At 39.4% G+C, this 20,857-nt stretch overlaps 1 protein-coding gene across 2 annotated transcripts in view; it reads right to left on the reverse strand.

The window, feature by feature from the left end:
- The window catches only part of CTTNBP2 (cortactin binding protein 2), an 88,186-nt gene extending 67,580 nt beyond the window's left edge, over positions 1–20,606 (reverse strand). For both annotated transcript variants that reach the window (XM_075081129.1, XM_075081128.1), the window contains exons 1-2: positions 20,392–20,606; positions 8,181–8,288 (exon numbers count right to left, since the gene is read on the reverse strand). In XM_075081129.1, the coding sequence (XP_074937230.1) occupies positions 8,181–8,288; positions 20,392–20,460 (177 nt within the window). In that variant the 5' untranslated portion in view covers positions 20,461–20,606. The remainder of the gene's footprint in view (positions 1–8,180; positions 8,289–20,391) is intronic.
- Between the last annotated feature and the right edge of the window lie 251 nt (positions 20,607–20,857).

A 20,857-nucleotide genomic window follows, 5' to 3' on the forward strand; every position in this document is an offset into this window, starting at 1 on the left:
CCAAGTATCGCCTCATCACAAGATGCAGAAGACAGTAAATAACTTAAAAAGGACATGAAAACTCTTAACTGATAAATCAAAAGTTTTTAACTAAAATCTCAACCTGCAGCAGTCAAAAGTCTGCCTTGGCCAAGTGAAGGAAACTTCTTTTGCTAGACAGAACTCACTGGGAAGGTCAAATTAGGCAAGGAAACCTTGCGAGTATCTACAGCTCTCTAGCCAAATATTTTACTTAATATATACCTGAGAATTTTTTCAAGGAACAGCTAAATGATTACTGAAAATGCATGAAAGGCTTTGCATTCTGCATAGTTATTCCAGTATCATTCTCTGTTACCCACCAAAAACCTAACGTTATTATGTAGTATACTGTCATGAAAACTATGATAGTCAGATTTTTTTTAAATATTGATTGATCTTCACATACACTTAAAGAATTGCAGAAGCTGTACAGACATATGTACACATACAGTTATCAAAGTAGTTCATGTTTTCAATGAGATTAAAATAAAACTGTATTGTTCAGTGCTTAATCATTGTCGGCCGAAACTGAAAGACAAGTTTACCAATAATAGCATTCCACAATGCACAGCTCAGGACTTGAAAATAAACTAGCTTGAGCAGAAAATGCATTCTGCCCTTTGGGGAGAAAGGGACTCCAGAAGTGCATTTTACAATGACCCATCCGGCAATTTCACAAGAAAGGTCCGTCTGTCTTAAATCTAAGAATGATCATAATGGTAGAAAGCATTGGGGAATTTCTGGTTCTAGAAAGTGAAGATAGGGGTATAAAGGTAATTTTTTTTTTAAAGGTAGGCCAAATCACCTCGTATTTCCTACTATATTTACAGAAACAACCCTGGAAAAGGCCATTTATAGGTATATAGTGACTATGTCAACATTAGCAGGTAGTGCTGCACAACGGGAACAAGTCTGTAGAGCAACACAGTCAGTACTGGGAGTGTGCCCATGGCCCTGGCATTTGGAAGGAGATGTTACTTAGGGCTAGCTCTGCTCTCAGTTCAGTTTACACAGTCTGAGAGTGTAAAATCAAAGCAAAGTTTCGTGGGGACCAAGGGGAGAGTTTTTCAAAAGTGCACTCTTGGTCTGAATGCTAAGGTAGGTTCGCTCAAGTAGTTCATTCACACACACATATTACATAGATGTGTAAACAATGGCCTTTATCATAATGAACCCCAACATCTTATAAGCTACTCATATCACCAGAATTTTCTAATAGAATGTTAGTACACAGAAACATTTTGTTGTTGTTGTTCTAAAATGCAACACTTTGCAAAACAACATTCAATTTGATTATTATACACTTCTGGGGAAAATGGAGCAGAGTTTTGAAGTAATGTTGGATTATACCATTATAGCCTTGGAAATGGAGTGTCTTTTCATTGCAACTAGTTATTTAAGAAATTTCTGAAACAATCAAATAGTTTCAAAACAAAAGATCCTCCTAACAAATACTGAAAGTCTTTTTTTTTATGACTTGCTTTAAACTATTGAATTTCTCATGGACTTGAATACTGATATCCTGGTAGTTCTAAAATGATTAGCAGGAGAGTTGGAACCTGAAAACTGGCATTCAACATACTATGCGCTATCTATTTTAAAGAAACATTGTGTAATCTACACAGTAATCACTACACTTTCTAAAAGCTGTTTATCCTTATTTTAAAACTGTCTTAGACTGGAAGCTTTTTAAGGTAAAGCTAATAGAATATGTTCTTAAACTTAAATGTAGCTATAAGGCATTATTACGTGATGCATTAATTTCTGTCTTTTGGCCTACCTCTTTCATTACATTAATATCCACACCATCATTACAAAATTCAACCACCGCTCTTCAAGAAATCACATGCCTTGCTAGGGGAAGTCAGAAATTATCTTGTATGGATTTTCTATGTGGACATAATATGGAAAGTATGATTCACTCCCAGCTCTATTGATTAGCCTGCAGGCCTGTCAAAATGCTTAGATTCAGGGAGATAGACTGTATTTACAATTTGGGCAGAACTAATTCCCACAGCAGAAATCTTTTTCTTCTCATCTTTTCATAAGCTAAGATAGCCTAACTTAAATTCTCTGAGCAGCTAAATTAATGAAGTCTGATTTTCCCTAACTCTGTATTATACAGTTCATATACAGTGCTCAATAACAGACACCACAAATCTCTGCCCTTCCTTCAAGCAAGGCCCTAACAACAGTATAGCTTTTCTTACCCAGCTGCCTGGTTATATGACACTATCTATTTCTGAAATGCTTAGCATTTTGTCAGATTTTGCAGAAACCAGCTAAAAGATTCAACAGACATTAGTACAAGGACATACACAGAAGATAAGCTTTCCTGCCTTAGGTAGTTATGGTAAAAATTAAATACAGTAGGGCTTTACAACACTGAAGAAACACCTACACACAAATTCATCTTGCCATTCTCATAGCGTCCTCCTGACCTGGCCATCCCATACACAGAATTTGTTAATTTGGAGCTCACGTAAGCTCAGAGAAAAGGCATTGCTCCACAGCAATGTCACTGATACCGTAGTCAATCTTAATTAAATTAAAATATATCCCTCGTTGGTACTGACAATTCTTTTAGCCATTTTTTGTTTTCCTTGGTAGTTTTTCCCAACAATCCGAAGAAGTTGTTCTAAGTCTATTCAGTGTGGTATATTAAAGGATCCAGTATGATAAGAATTTGCATTAGAAGCAAGTATATTAGAAATTTTCATTTTAGCATTTACTACCTAATGAAATTTATATAGGCAAATAACATTATTTTAAAAATAAACAAAAATCCCAAATAATTTGGGTGTAACATTTTAGAAGAGAAATAACCTACTGATGATTTAGCTTTATGAGAGAATCACCACTAAAAGCATCATTTAGTATTTGTAATTCCGTGCTTGACAGCTAACACTAGCACTTCAATTCATCATGAGGGTCAACACACTTTAAAAAATCCTCTAGAAAGCCAGCAGATAGGGCAACCACTTTACAGCTGGAGAAGAAAAACAACAAATGAATTTGAGAACACAGTTGTGGAAGGCCAGACCTATGCTTTGATTATGTGGCCACATGACCTCCACATTAGGAATATATTATCCCCTTATTACAGGCAGACAGTTTATCTGGATAATTGAGACAGATGGAGGTAGCTATAGTTAAGTCTCCTTCCTTTTTTAACTATATGCATTCCCAACAGCAATTAAACGGCATGTTATTTCTCATTAATGAAATTAATGATCTAAACGCTAATCTGAATTTAATTTCACATGCAGTGCAACCCTGATCATGGATCTACTAAAATAAAGAAGCTACAGATTCAGAAAGAACCATCTTAAGTCATTTGGCATAGCAGTTATACAAAATCAGAGTGCTAATGAGAAAGATTTACACAAAGATCATCTTCTTTGAGGTGAATCCTGGTGCTGCTCTCCACAGCAAATTAACTGTTCACTGGGAAAATGAATCTGGAAATTTGACCCTAAGCATGACAAAGGTCTGCTCTTCCAAGGTCCTCACGGGACTTAACTCATCCAGCAACTTAAATTGCTCTGGTTGATAATTACTGTAACTTTTTCCAAATCTGACTTTCTCCGACTTCCAAATCCCAGACAGCCAATGTTCCCCGAAAAAGAAATAGTGTTCGGACGGAGATTAATTCAGCAAAATACTGAATTCTGTACTGTACAAGCCAGAGTACACTATAACAAATTTATACATGCTAAGGGCAAAAAACCCCTCAGCTTTCTCTGTTTATATCAAAGCACCATACTACTTTCACAGCAATAGTAGGAGACATTGACCCAGTTAGATAAAGTTTCAATCGCTGAAGCAGGAAGCAACAGCCCTTTTTTAGAAATAGGAGTGCTATGTGTCCTTACGTATCTGCGGTTGTGCATGTTATAAAGGAACAACAACAATGTATTGTGAAAACATGAAAGTAATATAGATGTCACCTGCATATTTCTTATAACTGCAGTTTGGATTTGAAGTTTTGTTCTTGTTTCAAAAGAAGACTTTAGGGTATCAAAACTTTGTATAATTAAAAAAATATGGAGACTCTACAATGCCTTATGCACAAAGATGCAATTAAAAGAGTTAATTGTTATATATGACACCTTGGGTTTGGTTCTAATTTATCATGTGGCACAAATTCAAGTGCCTTAATAAAAATCTATTACATCAACACTATTAACTTTACTAACTAAACTTATTTTCCCCTGCCCCCCAGGATGACTAGTTAATTTAACAAGATTTCTTCGCATAATCCTGAACTACTGGCCTTTCTCACTTTTAATTTTTATTTTTTCATTTACACAGAATAGACAGAATGGACACTTTGCACTAGAACAATATCCAGTGGACAGACTTAAAATTCCCTAGTTCAATCTTTTCAAAGCAGAGTAAGAAACTCTGAAGCCCTTCTTTTTTCTCATTGGACTGTACCTTTTTGAAACTATGCTTTAAATAAGCAGAAGTTATGCAACATCATAAAAAGTACTAAATGAGGAGTTAGTAGCCATCTTCTCTGACTGAAAGTCATAAAATACAAAATGATACAATGAATACATTGTACATGGACCACCGGAAGACAAGCATCTGAAGACAACACAATTCTGAAAGCCAAGGATATTGTCTCCCTCTCTGAAAAGCAGTATCACAGCAGCACTGATACATGGTATTATTCTGGAGTTTCATTTCTTTCACTGGCACCTGTGACACAGAAACTGTGCATAATTTTACAGCTATTTTTAAAATAAGAGAATGAAAAAAAGCAGAAGACAAAACCACAACACATTCAGATTATTAATTTTCTATTTCTATGGGCGATTGAGTAGTAGAGCTTGCTCAACTAAGGCTCAAACCTCAAAAACAAAGACAGCATAAGTGTTTTCTGCTTAATCCATCAGAACCCACACAGGCAATTACACCTTTACAATGTATCAAGAAGCATCAAACTGCAATCCTGAAAAATTCTCATTTTTCTAAATTTCTAATTTCAAATTTCTAAAATAAGTTAAAAGAATTAATTTAAAACACAATTTAAATAATTATTTAAGTGAGAACTCCATAACACATATACATACACTATAAACATGGCATAGGAAAAAAAAAAAAAAACAAAACCAGTAAGGCACAAGTTCCAGCTCCATATCTTATCCAAAAATACTGTTCCTGCCCCCTAGTTCTTACCCCTTAACTCTCTCAGAAATCTCTGTTCCATTCTACCAGGGAATACCATGGATAAGCTGTGGATTATGATGATACAACACATATACCAAAAGAAAAAACATTTGGCACTGTGAGAACCACACTCCTGTAAGAGCCAGCCTGAAAAGAAATCCTACTTATGGACATTGAAGGTAGGTGTGGGGTTTTTTGCAAAACTGGCTTTACAGATAGAGAAAAATCAACCACATCTATCTCAGATCTTCAGTAAAACACATGATGTGGCTTCAAGCAAAATTAGTGAGGTGGGAAATGAGAGGTCAGTGTAAGAATTTATGCTATGGGAAAAGGACAGGCTAACAGAAGCATCAAACAGGTCTTGTTACAAGGAGAAACTTCATGTTAGGCGCAGATTAAGAGTAGCACCATGTGAGTCAGTCTTTAATTATATTCAGTATTATCAGTTCTTTTGTGATCAGTCAAGACTGATTCACTTCAATGCCAGAACTTTCCAGGAGAGATATTTCCAGTAGATACATAAGTACTATTTATCACACAATTTTTACAAATGCTCAGTGAAACCTGCAAAATTAGTACAGATAAGGGCACACATGTTTAGGAATGATGTAGGTAAACTGAAGTGATTATAGAGAAAAATCTGAGATGACAGCCACAAGAATTAAGTTACTTTCTAAGTAAGATTAAAAGGTCCAATTCTATTGTCTTACAAAAAGCTCAAGAACATATAAAACTGCTTAATAAATGCATATAACACAGTGACTGAAAACTGACAGGAAGATAACTTAAGAGGAAAAGACAACGCACATATTTAGTATAGGGCTGGAAATTATCAGGCTTTGACCTATCAGAGAAATTAGGCTTTGAAACAGCCCTGCAGTACTAGTAGGATTAAAAAAAACCTATAACAAATGCCCCAAACACACGTAAATACACACTCACAAACTTTCCTAATTTTGAAACAGAGCTTGATCGGCTTTAGAAATAACATAAGAAGTCTTTTCCCTTATATGAAAACCATTTCCTTCTTGCTTTAAGGATACACAAAGTATCTATGCTAATTTGTTGAAACAAACCAAAGTACCAAATCTGACAAAATTCCAATTGAATTCTCTGGTTATTCCCTTTTATAGAAGACCTATATTTGGCTATCTAGTGGCTTATTTTGTGCACTGCTTGGAGACTCCAGCTGCTAACACTGCTGACTTGTGTCTTCCCAAGTAAGAAGCCAGAAGATGTGAAAGTATCATATTCCAAGATATCAGGCTGCATTTCTTCAGTTTTCCAGTACTAGTACAGCTAACCAGGAAGGCAGCATGGAAGATCAGAGTTCTACGTGGGTTTTGTTTAGACCTTTTACTACAAAATATAGGAACTGGAAATTGAGATGCAGGAGAAGAAAAAAACCAAAACAAAACCAATTTTCAACTTTTATATACCTTAGGTGAAATTGACCTTTTTCTCGTATCGATCTATATGAGTTATCAAAAAACACAGTGTACATGCCATCCATTTTAGCAGGTGCACGGGAATCTGATATAGACTACATCCATTATTTGGTATGTAGTGTAGTTGCTTGTTCATGAATATGTATTAGAGAAAATTGTCTGAGTATTCTATTTGCATTCCTCCAAAGTTAGAAGTGTCAAAAAAAGAGATTCTGGATGTGGTGTGCACATTGTTTCCCCTTTTACAAAACCTTAACCAGCAGTCAGGGAAAATAACAAGTCCTAGTCCAGGCAAATGAGATGTGAAGTTGTAAAACAGCTAGATGAAAAGGCAGTACATTTCAACATATGCCTATACCTGAAGGCCAAACACCAAATAACTTCAAAGCGCAGTAATCCCCCCAAAACATATTGCTTCCAGTGTCTTATTGTGATTACAAAATGAAAATTGTATTTCATAAGAGAGGTTTATACCTATAAAGTCTTTAGTTATTAATGCAGGTACATCAATGACAGCTACTTAAAAGCTCCATTTGCATCAAGTGATCTGAAGCCATCACAAAACAAATTAAAATCAAATAAAAATGCATTTACAATTGTTACTGTGACATTACAAGTGGAATATGTTCCCAAACTACTTGACAATCATTACACATACTAATTTTTAGCAGTATTAGTTTTATTTTATTAAATTGAAGTTTTGCTTTAAGAAACCTTAAAGGGCATAATTTCCCTCTATCCAGCTATGATGCTACAAATATTTTCAAACCATGTAAGGCTGTTTTCTCCCTTAAACCTGCAGCCTGTTTGGCAGCTCTGTTAAATTTTATTCTGTTCCGGATCAATTTTAAAGTCATTACAGTCATAAAAATTTATCATCTTTTGCTTAAAATACAGTTCTGTTTGTACATTTCTAGTCAACTTTCCAAGTTGCCTTTCAGACTGCAACCTTCTGAAGCAGAAAACCAACCCTCACATGTGTCTAGCACAGCAAAAATCTAATCAAGTACTTGTGAGTGTTCTTAAGAGTATATGTCCTGTACTTCACCTTTTATTAAAAAAAAAAAAGGCAAACAAACACCACAAAAACTTTTCCTTAAGTGGATATGACCATCCAATTTGTCCCTCCTTCCATCTCACAGAAAACGAGTGCACTGAATAGACTAGATGCACAAATATATAGTCCATTAGAATAAATGACAAATGGACTGAATTTTCCTTTGAAGTTATTCCTTCCTTTCACAAATAATAGACTGTACAATATAAAAGAATTTAAAGAGGAAGTAATTCTGCAGCTTTCACACTTAACTTCTTTGAAATTTTGTTGGTATTTATACCAAAATTACACAGCATTACTGAATGGCAACAATTAAACAAGAACATATTTTGTGATTACTGAGATTTAGTCAACCTAAATTTTTAAAAAATCACAATTTACTCTTCCAGTAATAACATTCTATGCACAGAATAAAGGAAGTGGCAAAAGAGAACTAAAGAAAGAAAGCAAACCACAACAACCCAGTAACTTACCCGCAAGGCTTCAATTACAAGGTCTCGTGCTTCTAGTTCTCCTTCCATTATACTCAAAAGCATTCGCAGTTCTGGCTTGCTCAAGTTATCCACATCAAACTCTCTTTTCTGTAAGAAACAAAACATTGATGAACACACTAACTAACTGATTGCCATAGTTACTGTAGATCTGAAACATAAGACATGCCAGCATCCTAAGTATGGGTTCCTCAAACCATCTATAACCATCAAAAGTTGAGGTGGCTTCATGTCATGGTTTTAGCTGGGATAGAGTTATTTTTCTTCACTGCAGCTGGCATAGTGCTGTGCTTTGGACTTAGTATGAAAATAATGTTGATAACACACCAATGTTTTAGTTGTTGCTAGGTAGTGCTTATACTAGTCAAGGACTTTTCTAGCTTCCCATGCTCTGCCGGGTGCACAAGAAACCGGGAGGGGAGGGGGCACAGCTAAGAGAGTGGATTCAAACTGGCCAAAGGGATATTCCATATCATGTAACGTCATGCCCAGTATGTTACCTGGGAGGAGCTGGCTGGGGGAGGCAGGCAGCAATTGCACCTTGGGGACCGGCAGCATTGGCTGGCGGGTGGTGAGGGGTTGTATCATTTGTGTTTTGGGGTTTTTTTTCCTTTTTCCCTTTTCCTATTTATTATATTATCATTATTATTATTATTATAACCATTATTATTTTATTGTAATTATTAAGCTGTTCTTATCTCAACCCACAAGATTTTTTTTTGCTTTTGCTCTTCTGATTCTCTCCGCCATCCCACAGAGGTGGGGGGAGTGAGTGAGCGGCTGTGTGGTGTTTAGCTGCGGGCTGGGGCTGAACCATGACACTTCATTTGTAGTATATAAAGTCAAAATTAATAGCAAATCATCTGATTCTTTGTATTTAAAGTGAAGAAACAAAAAGCCCTCCAGTATGATACTGTTTCAAATCCTATTCTGTTGCAAGGAATCGATCCTGCAAAGTCTTGTGAACGATGAGGGTGAATGGTAAGGAAACTAGCTTTGTGACTAACGGTTCCCATATGCAGCCTCACAGACACCAAAACAATTCAGCAGTCCTGAAATAGCACGTCAGGGATGAAGGCAAGAAAGGGAAAAAGAACCTAAACCATAGCGCACCTAATCCGCTGTAACTTTTGCCTTGCTTGCAAACAACTACCAAGTCATCACAGTATGCTGGGCTGATTGTGAAGTTTTGGAGCACAACTCGTGAAAAGACATTAAATCTTATCCGTATGCTTTATTTGCAGTCCCATTTGCTTGTCTGAAGGGTAAGTTCAGGTTTAAGAGGCACTGACAAACAACAGTTCAGAGCAAAAATATCTTCTCACTCTACAGTTACAAAGATCAGTGTAAGTCTGACTTCCAGCACCAGCACAGCAGGAGAATGAGTTTATACTGACAAATAAGATCACTGAGCATATGCAGAAACACTGTATGCTGGTAATATCAGTATGGCTTCTGTAAAAACAAATCCACTTCACAAACTGCTACAGTTCTGTAACAATGTCAATAGACAAATGGATAAAGGGGATCCACTGGACACTAATATATTTGGATTTTCAAGAATTTTTGGACAAGGTTATGTATCAAATATTATTATAGAAGCTCCTATCCAACGGTATTGGATGAAAAGACACTTCATGGATAGGAAGCAAACACTATGGGTAAGAACCACTCTTCAAGATGGAGACAGGTAAGCAGTGGGGCACCTCCGGGTCCAACTTTATTCCACTTCTTCACCAATAACCTGGAAAAAGGACAGAGAAGTGGCAGGGACATCTACTGCATGCGGGAGCTGGCACATAATTTCTCACAAAAAAGGTTAACATCCTCATTTTGCCACTATATAAAAACCATGGTAAACCCGCGTCTTAAGTACCGCCCTCATCTCAGGGTATAGAACCGGCCAACTAAAAGGATGAAGAGAGAAGGAGTAACTACTGTATGAGGAAAGACTACAAGGCTGGAAGTCTTGATTTTGGAGGTGGGGTTGGGGGAATGCTATTAATATTTACAAAATCAAAGTGAGAAGATAAGATTGATACAAATCTCTTGTTCACCAGTATCCACAATGCTAACACTAGTAGACGCTAAGTGAAATTACACAGGGATCATTTTAAGAGAGAGAAAACAATGTTTATTCCATGTGCTAGATTCAGCTGACAAGCTTGATTTCCAATACACTGTTCACTGCAAGGGAAATATAAGAGTCCAGAGTCCTTGCTATGATGTAGATATGTCTCCTAACAAAGCTCTGAGATACAGACATTCAGCTATCTTCATTATGAAGTAACCAGTTGCCAAATTAGTTGAACTGTGTATCTAGATATACTATCTGTTTTCCCTGAAGGATGTAAAACCTAAGAGTTCAGCTACCCAGGAGCTTAATGCCATGGCAGGAAACTCCAATAAAAATTAAAGCAAGTACCATTTCTGCTTTCTCAAGGCAAGAGGAGGGCAAAACAGTTTTTCTTCCCTCAGGCTAGAAGGCCATAGATCAAAACTACCTAAAAGCTATATAACTGTATTAGATTTACTCTGTGTTCCATTTTTACTTTGTAGTTAAAACACAGAGGTTCACAAATGGCTGGTGAGAACTGAATGCCAGAACTCTACCTATTTGCATTTGAAGTACATTGGGTTGAGCTTCTTCCTTTACGTGAACAACGTGGATCAACAAGAAGAGCAATGATTTCTCTTAAGTGTAACCATTTCAGGGACAGGGCCATCCACTCTAACCAATATTTCTAGACTGAACAATAGTTATCCTCTATTTTTGCTGCCTAGCAGCTATTCTTCTAATGCAAAAAATACCTCTTGCACTCCATGCCAATGGATGAAGAAAAACAAATGGTTTTTCTGAAGGCTTTTTCCCAGCATACACTGCAGCAGCCTCTCACAGAGCTCCTCACAATTCTATACAGAGATGACCAATCTATAGGCAAATATAAAGTGAGATGTTACTAAACATATACAGTTCCTCATGACATCTAGTGTCAGTAGACTAGATTTTACCTGATAGGCTGCAGCAGATTTTACTCTCAGCACTTCTGGCTACTAAATTTAATTCAGTCAGATAGCCGGACCCACTTATCCACCCTACTTCTTCTATGAACCACTTCAAAATATCTAATAGCTCAAGGACCGCAACTTCCTTTATAATAGAGAAAAACCGTCTCCATTTTTCAGATGGAAAACTGATGCAGAGATTTTTTTTTCCAAACAATGCAGAAAGCGAGGAGTATAAAACACAATATTCAGTAAGTCTTTTAAGTCTCCATTCAGCAGTTTAACCACCACATTATCTTCCCTTTCTAAAATACGCTTGCCTCCTCTGACAAAAAAGGCACCCAAGGTTTCTGCTGGACAGGGTCAAAATTAAGAGGCATCCACAAAAGCACAGTGCAAGAAACATGATCCTACTCTTTTCTCCAGTGTGAATTCAGCTTGTCAGGAGGTATAACACACAACAGCTCCTTGTCAAAAGACTGATTGTACATCACAGGTGAGACTTTTCATTTCTGCAGTTTCACAGACATAAATGAAGACATTCTTACATTTTTAACAAACCAGAGGCATTCTTCAACATATGTGATGCAGTGATGAGCTTTTTTAACTAAGCATCTGATCAAGCAGTTAAAGTAAATTTTGCTCAAGTACACACCCTGAACTAGAACATATGAAAAGACAGCAATAACAAACAATTAAAAGTGCTCTCTGGTACTTTATAGTTAGATATAAATAAACACAAAAAATGTTAATAGACATACCAACAAGATATGCAACTTAGTTTTTATATTTTTCATTTGAAAAACTTGAAATAAGAACTAGCAAAACCACTTCATATATGAACAGTTCTAGCATATCAGACTAAAAGCCCACTTAGCTGAGCATCCTGTCTCCAAAAGGAGCCAATAATGGATGCCTTGAAATCAGTACCAGAGCAGGACAAGCACATAATGATACTTCCCAGAAACACTCTCCCAGCCTCCAGCAATTTTCAGCTTATGTACCTTCTGAGCCACAAATTGTGATCTTGCACATAGTAGCCCCTGACTGACATACCTGTTGTGAGTTTGCCTGGTTCCTTTTTGAATTTCTGTGTAATTTTAGTGTCCGCAACCTCCCACATCACGACTACACATTTAATGAAGAATCACCACCTTTGCTGTCAATTTGCCATCAGCTACTTTTGTTTGATGCCTTCTGATTTATTAAGCACAGAAAACATAATCTATTACCCACACTCTATCAACAAGTCTTCACGTACGTACTAAGAACAAACAAAATTTCCCAAAACTGATGTACAAAATCAACCAGAAAAGACATATAAATAGAAAAAGAGAAATAAAGAATTTAAGAGGTTTTTAGGATGAAAGGGAAGGCCATAATTTTTCAAGTCTTGTTTATCAATAATTCTATGCCCACTGATGCTTTCTTATCATAACTTGCTCTGACAAATTCTGAAACTGGAATGACCACTTTTTTCCAGTACTTTAAGGACATCTTAGATTTGTTCACTATGGATAAGCAACCTTGAATCCCCTCGCAGAGGATAAGAGTGTGCATGGCAGTTGCTGAAGAAGCTACCACACCTTCTCCCCATGCACATCTCTGCATTAGCACTTATGAAGCTACAATGTAACTTACCCAAACTGGACCAAAATATATAGTTTAATATATATGAGATTTAATATATTCTTAAGCATAGTTGTAAAGATATTTTTAAGATTTGAGTAGATAAAGCATATGATGAAATAAAAGTACCCCTCCTCTTAAACGCTCCCTGCCATCTCCTGGGGATCAAGATGTCAGTCACGGCAGGCTTGCCTGATGTTTTTATTCAGATGGAGCACTGTTTGCCTAAATCATAGAGAAAACTGCTGTTTAGATCTAGGAAAGTAATCTTCCTAACATCTTCCGGTGGAGTCTTAGATCTCCAGAAAATAAAGACTGCATTAGTAGCTCATGGCTTATGCGTCATCTGGGGTTTAGCTGCAATACCTCTGGTAGAGAGCCAAGCTGTAACAATTTAACCAACAATTTAACAACTGTGTAACCGAGCCATCCATTATATTGGTTTTATAACAGAGATACATGAATATGTTGCCCCAGGGTCATATTTGGCATACACAACCAAAACACAAGAGAATATTTTTCTCTACTTCTTTTGGATTTTAAAATGTCTGGTTTATTTGATTTATTAGAACAAAGTACCTGAAAAAGACTACAACTTCAGCCCTCTATGTCCCTAAAACTCCATGTTATTTTTCAGATCAGTTTTGTAAGGGGTGTGGGTTGCCTGGCAGCACATCTACTGACAATAGAGCAAAGAGCTCATTAGCTAAAACTCGTTCAGCTACCTGTGTATGCATCACAAAAAGACTACAGGCAACCTGCATTGCTAAAAATGATATGAAGCTCTGCAATGAACTAAAAAGAATACAAAAGCACCTCTTCTGAGCAAGAGAAGGATCACGTAGGACAGCAGTGATCAAACTGGACAGGCATTTTCCCACCTCAGTCGTCTTTGGAAAAGGCAGAAAGAGGAGGAAATTGGACGGTCACCAAGAGGCACTGAGGGGTCTCTTTCCCACATGCATAGCTATTTAGATCAGAGATGGTAAAAAAGTCTTTACAGTTATACTTATCCCACCACCCTCCCTCGGGGGGAAAAAAAAAAAGCTTGTGAGGGTTGGCAGTGCCAATAGTTTGGTTTTGCTGACCTAGCCCAGGTGATCATACTGGCAACTTCAGGAGTGAAGAGTGCTGTTTACTGTGTTACCACAGCAGCTGCTATAAACTCTGCTGCCTTCAGAAGGCCGAATAGGTAAAGTATAAAAGCCACAGCTTTGTACTTTCCCGAAGCAGAACAGAGGCAAAAAACAAGTTAGCTGTAGATTAATCACAAATGACCATGGATAACAAGCTCCTTCCTGCTCAGAAAGCAACTACATAGTCTTTTTAAAGATGGAGCTGGGTAATAACCCAGGGCTTGAGAAAGAAACCTGTGGAGCATAATTGTGGACTGAAATGGAAAGACAGTGGGGGAGAAGTATAGAAATGGTGTACTGGAAAACACATAGGTAAAAGCTGTCAAAAAAGAGGGAAAAAAAGAGCCCTTTCAGAAGGCAAGGGAAAGGTACGCATCTACATTTGTTACATATTTTATATTGAGTTCCACTAAATACACACAAGGATCCTCTTGAGGATTCACAAAGACTTCCGAGATGAGGTTCTAAACATAAAAAGGTTTGGTATTACTTATTAGGCTATACAAAGTAAACTTTTAATATCATGATGGCCTCACACCTGTCAGACCCATGAAACAACTGCACCAGGCAGGGAAACACCCCTGATTCCATACATTTTACAACATCAAGTACATCCCCCAGGTACAACTCACCTGACCAAATATAAAGATCTGTTTTGGCTAATTCTATTTAGTTGCCTACATAGAAGTATTTAGTGTGATCTGAAACATCCAGGGGATCAGAAATATCTTTTGGGGATAAGTAGATGTGATGCAGGACTTAGGAAAATCATCCATGCCATCTGGACTGGTAGCAGAAGGCCAGCTGGGATACCCCAGAGCATCACATATGGACCACTAAAGGAAGCCCTCAAGATAGGACTAAGACACCTAAAGGGAGGTGTCAGCTATATAAGCTAGGTACCTAACATCCCTTTATATTCAACTGAGAACTGAACAGCCCAGTCAAACGAACCAAGAAAGCTAACCAGCCACTAGAACCATTTGCTCATGGCTCCACTGACATATCGGACAGATTTCCACTGACTGTAACAGGATATTAAACGCTGTGCATACATGTAGATGACTAAATTTAAGTGTCTTGAACCCCATCCATTCCTTCAAGAGTCAGTTGACTAAGTCACTTCACTCAAAAACAGAGAAGCTCACAAACCTGTTTCTATAACAGGTTATTCCTCCTAACTATTTGCTTTACTCCATCAACTACAAAAGGAAGTTTCAAGACCTAGCTCAACATAAACATGGGTATGTGGTCAAATGAATCCTAACCCTTTCCTAATAAAGAAAGCTCTGCAAACAGAGAGAGTATTAAAAGAAGTGGATATAATATCCATGCAGTATTCATTAATATTTCAGGGAAAACCACAATTTATTGTTTTGGTTGTGGAAGGCTTGTTCTTTAGTCTGAAACTAGGGTAAGAGTCCACGACCCTATGCTTCTCCAGAAATTATCTGACACAGAAACACATGGCCATTTGATGTGATCTATAGGAATGTTTTTGGCAACAGAAACAAACATGAAAGCAGAGAAATATCTTTCAAGGAAAAGCAATGCTGTGGAACTTGCTCCTCAAACAAGACTGAGTTTCTTGCTGAAGAGAATATCATCTGATGTTAACATCCAGGACTTATATAAAATTTCATATAATCATACCCGAGGGACCATGACCATGAGGGAAATGTACATGCATTTAATTATGACCACCCATTAGCTCAATGGCTTTTATTGAATTGTTCACCACATGAAGTTACTGGCTTATTCTGCCCTCCTCTTTCCCAAGCATAGCTCCCTTCCTTTCTATGTTTTTCAAAGGTTTTCTTTAAAAGATATGGGGGAGATTTCATTTAGTTGCTGTGGGTTGGTTGGTGTTTTTTTTTTTTTTTTGGCTTGAGCTAACTGCAAAACTTTTAACAGCTTCAACATTAACCATAAATATACCTCAAAACTGGGAAATTTATTTTGGAAACAAAAAACCCAGCCCCCGACCCCTCCAAAATTAGTAAGACACTGACCTTTACACATACCCAGATATTGTCATAGCTGTTAAAACATGTTTGCAATCTATTAACAGGCACAAAGGTACTTAGTCATCTTTTATTCAGTGCAAGTTAGCTAACTAAGCCTTTTTTATGGATCTAGGCCCACAACCCTTCAATAACCATATTTAAACACTTACTTAAATTTAACAGGTAATTTCTATTCAGAAAGGTGCTTTCATATAAGTCACTTCTAAGGCAAATCATATAAGATTAGATCCAGATAGAGGTACATGTTGTTGAAGCTATCTTTAGAAGTTTTCCAGAAGCTAACTTTAAGCCTTCCAGAATTTTACACCTTGCCCTGTGTTATAATAGAACCAAAAATCAATGCCCAAGAAAGCTTTAATTCACATACTGTAGAGGCAGTGCCTCTTCCCTGGGCCTACCCGATACCCTCCCATTTACATATTCAAGGATTACACAGGTATTGTAAATCAACTGATCCCTTTCTTGGGTAGGAGTGGGTGCTGAGGCAGACCTCAAACAGTTGACTCCCCAAGCTCTTTCCTTCCCGTCGCCATTTCCATCTCTATTCCTGTCTTGCTATATCACCTCTGAGGCCAAAGCAAGCTTACACAAATTAAATCAGAGCAGTTGAGAAAACAAGAGGACACACTGCATCCTACATATTTGCACCTCCATGTCACTTTAACACATCCGGCTCACAGAATTGCCCCGCTGCACTTCACCTTTAAGGACAGACAGTGTGACAAGTCCGCATTTGGAAGAGAAAGGAACGTTTACAAAGTGGACTACATTCAAGAGCTTTCTTTTCTCATCCCCCAGGGACCTTCACAACAAGGAAAGAGAGGCTGTGCTGCAGGTTGTGGGGTAGAAGGCACAGAAATGCTGTAGTTCAGGGTAGGGAGAGGAGAGGCAGAAAGGTTTGAAGTATATCACTGCAAAATGGATCAAGACCAATCTCTCAATAACAAAGGAACAGCAGGACTAAACCAAACAGAACTGTGCTGTCTCTGCATCTCACCTATGTGTTGCAACACAACAGCATCGCGCATCTGTCTAGATGGAAATACCTTTCCTGAACAATAACGCTACACTGAGAACTTGTATTCAGATGAAGACAGTGGTAGTTTATCAAAGTCCTTTTGCAAGAGACCATTTTCCAGGATGTAGTCCCTAATAAGATACAGTCTTTTCTTTTCAAGGGTTATGGTCTTATTTTCTGCTACTTACAATATTTTTGAGGTAAGAATCTTTCCAAATGATCTAAAGCAGCCTGTATAATTGATCTGATCAAACTATTATTTAGTATTTCACTATATTGACCAGAATGCTTGTAGTAGAACTGCCATCTTGAAGATCGATAGATAGTCAATACATCAAGCTAAGCATAAAATCCTACACAATGTCACCATGAAGTATCACGGAATTTCTCTCCATTTATCCATTTTTTAAATATTAACAGTCTTTTTCTGTAGTGCAACTTTTTGGTACTGTTATGTGACCCACAGCAACCCAGACTGATCCTCTTGGGTATGCACACATCATTCTCAATGAAATTTTAACCGATGAAGGCAGCAGCAAAATCCCTACTCACTGTAGAAGAGCCAAGCTTCCACTCTACCATCATCCTCTATATGTACAGCTTTACAAACAGTGGAAGATACTGTCTTTCAGAGGAAAATAACGTTTATGCTGTTGACCACTGGTCAAGCAAAATCAGACCCAGAAATTTTACTGAATGATTTTAACAAACTTTGTGTTCAATATAACAGGCTTTTCATAGGCTTTGTTAAAGCTACACTGAAACTGTAACGTGTGACAAGCCAGCCCTCTATGCACAGCAGGCTGATGTTCAATGTTTCAACAAAAAGACTGTCAAATTAGATTATTTCTTGCTATTATATAATCATTATTGGTAGATATTATGCAGATGGAAGTCATTCAGATGTTTTAAAACAACACACACATATGTTTTCTCTCAATTCTAGTACAAATTGCACCAACACAGTTTCACTGGCTTCAGTGCAATCAAGTCATGCAGGTATGAAAAACGACCAGAACCACTCCCCTGCCATTTTCCCCTGTCATCCTTACCACCATAAAAATACCAATATTTTGCGGGACAGAAATTGTGGGCTTACCAAATGCTGTGCTCCATCCAAGGAAACTCAGAATGACAAGATCATCGGCTTTGCTCCTAAATGTAACACACTAAGGAACAGTCTAGACTTTTTCAGTCAAATTCCTTGGTAAATGTGAAAAATGAAGGGAGAGGGGCACTTTTAATCCTTTTCTACAGTGCTTCTAAAAGCAGCAAAAAAAGTCTTTTTTTTTTCCAGTGATGTCACTGATAGTGTACCAAGACACAATGACAGCATTTAGTATCAAGAAACCCTACTACACTGTCCTGTGTTATATCTCTCCTGCTTACACCATTAAATTTACACATTAACTTATTACTATTACACATACTCTTGTAACAGTTTTTTACTGCACCACTTGTGCAATCAGGATTCTGAGAACTAAAAAAAAAAAAGAAAAAAATCTGAAACTGTACTGAAAACAATATTTTGTTACAAGTTGAAGTTTAGCATGACTTACAAGATAGACCTGCTTACTCTCATCCTAAAAGTAAGATAAGCAAGATGATTCGATTCATAATTCTGTATCTTGAGTTTAAAGACAGAAAATACGCTATTTATACTAACCCTTCATAAGGAGTACTGTATAAATATATTTATAAATCTTTTCATTGCACAGACGAGTTCTTTTTATTTTCCTGTACGAGAGATAAGATGAAATCAACAATATAACATTTATATTGGCAAGGGAAAAGGTGAAAAGGGATATTAAATATTTGATGACTGAAAGCAAATTAAAAAGAAAAGTAATATAAAGAATATTTTGTTATTGCTTAAGTATAGCTATTACTTTTGCTAGGGAGCAACACACAGGTTACTTCCTCGCATCTCTTCCATTTAAAAAAAATATTTTAAAAGCAGTGTGCAGTGTAGATCTACCGCTCCTACCTTCCACAATGAGAACACCAAATTGCACGAGTGGGTTGCGCTGCACTGCCGAACAGGACAATATTGGAGTGCTACTTGATTACGAGCTACTTGTTTGAGCTTTCAAAACTGAAGCTTAAGGCAGTAATAGTGTGAGTACACTAAAGAATTTAGTATAAATATTTTTTACTCAAAACTAGGGCTTTAAAGTATTTAATAGTCTGCTTTTATGAATTCTTACCTTAATATTCACTTATGTCATGGTTATGTCATTGTTTGAAAAGATAGTGACGTTATAAATATTCACTGTGTAAGGCTTACTTTTTTAAAGTAAAACTCAATTTCCACAAGACTGCAGAAGTTAAAACACGCAAAGAAGATTAAGTGCACAGTTGGAACAGGGTTTCAGATAAGAATTAGTGCCTGTTTGAAAGAAAACAAAATAATAAAAAAAAATGCCAGCAATAACCTCAATTTCACAGAAGCTAGTGTCCCCTCCCTTCGGGGGTCATCACCTTCAGCGACGATCCCAAGCAAAACGAGCACCACAGCCGTTTTACTGCTCTAAACTTTGCACGTCGCCGGGAGGCCGAGCACTTACAGCCCGGTTTTGGACCCGGCCACCCCTCTCTCACGGCGGCTGTCACCCAGGAGACTGACACGGGCTTGATCAGCCCGCCCGGTCCCCAGGCGGGTCCGGGATGCGCCGGCCGAGGGAGAGCTGAGGGAGGTCTGCCACTGCCGGGGTGGGGGTTCTGCTCGGCTTTTGGGGATATTTTAAATCGGGGAGCCAGACCCTGCCCCTAGGAGAGCGGAGGCGTCTCCTCACACCGGGCGGGAGGGAAAGGACGCTGCCCCGGCGCCCAAAGCGCCACACGGGAGGAAGGCAGGCAGGCAGGAAGGAGAACGCAAGACCCCCGCGAAGGGTTAAAGATCAGCATTTCCCTCCCGCCCCGGTCTGACAGGTCCCACCGCCGCTGTCACCACCTCAGCCTGCCCGAAGAGACGAGGAGCAGCCGCCCCCCGCCGTGGCAAGCGGCGGGAAAAGCGGGGTGGGTGTGAGAGAGGCGAGAGCGGGGAGCGGAGCCTCGTTCCGTGTCCCCTCACCGGCGCCGCAAGCCGACCCCGAAGGAACAATGGGGGAAGAGAACCCGCCGCCCCCCGTTGGGGGGGTGAGGGAGGCAGGCGGGGAGGGAGTCCCCGCGCTCCTCTCTCTTCTCCCCCGGGGCGGGACGGGGCTCGGCTGCGGCGGGTCCCGCCGCAGCCGAGCCCCGTCCCGCCCCGGGGGAGAAGGAGGGCGGAGGGACGGAGCGGGGGAGGCAGGTCACCAAGCGCCGCTTCGTCCCATCTCCACAGGGAAACCTCCTCGCCCGGACTGGGTCGAGCCCCCCTCTCCCGCCAAGCTGGTTACCGCTGCCGTGGCCGCTGAGTCCTCCCGTTCTCCGGAGCCCGGCTCGCCGCTTGCACCCTCCGTCGCCATCTTCCCGCTGTAACGGCTCCGGCGCGGAGAGCGGCGCGGAGCCGAGTGGCGGCAGCCGCCGCCGCCGCCGCCGCCAGGCGCTTAACCCCTTCCCCGCCGGCAGCGACCCCACCGGCAGCGGGGGCGCTTAACCCCTCCGGCGCCGCGCTAGGCGGGGCTGCCCAAGCCGAGCCGCCCCTTTCGCCGGCCCAGGCGAGCGACTCCCGCCGGCGGGCGCTCGGCTTTCCCCACCCACCCCGTCCCCGTCCGCCATAAGGCGGCCCAGAGCCAGGCGGAGGAGGGGGAGCGGGACCCCGCAGCGGGCTGCCGGCGCGCAATGGTGGCTGAGGGGAGTGCCCCCACCACCGCGCTGCCCGCGCCCCACGCAGGCACCGCTCTCCTCCCTTCCCTCCCCCGC

This window comes from Phalacrocorax aristotelis, chromosome 1 (genome assembly GCF_949628215.1).
Source record: "Phalacrocorax aristotelis chromosome 1, bGulAri2.1, whole genome shotgun sequence".
NCBI classification, from domain to species: domain Eukaryota; kingdom Metazoa; phylum Chordata; class Aves; order Suliformes; family Phalacrocoracidae; genus Phalacrocorax; species Phalacrocorax aristotelis.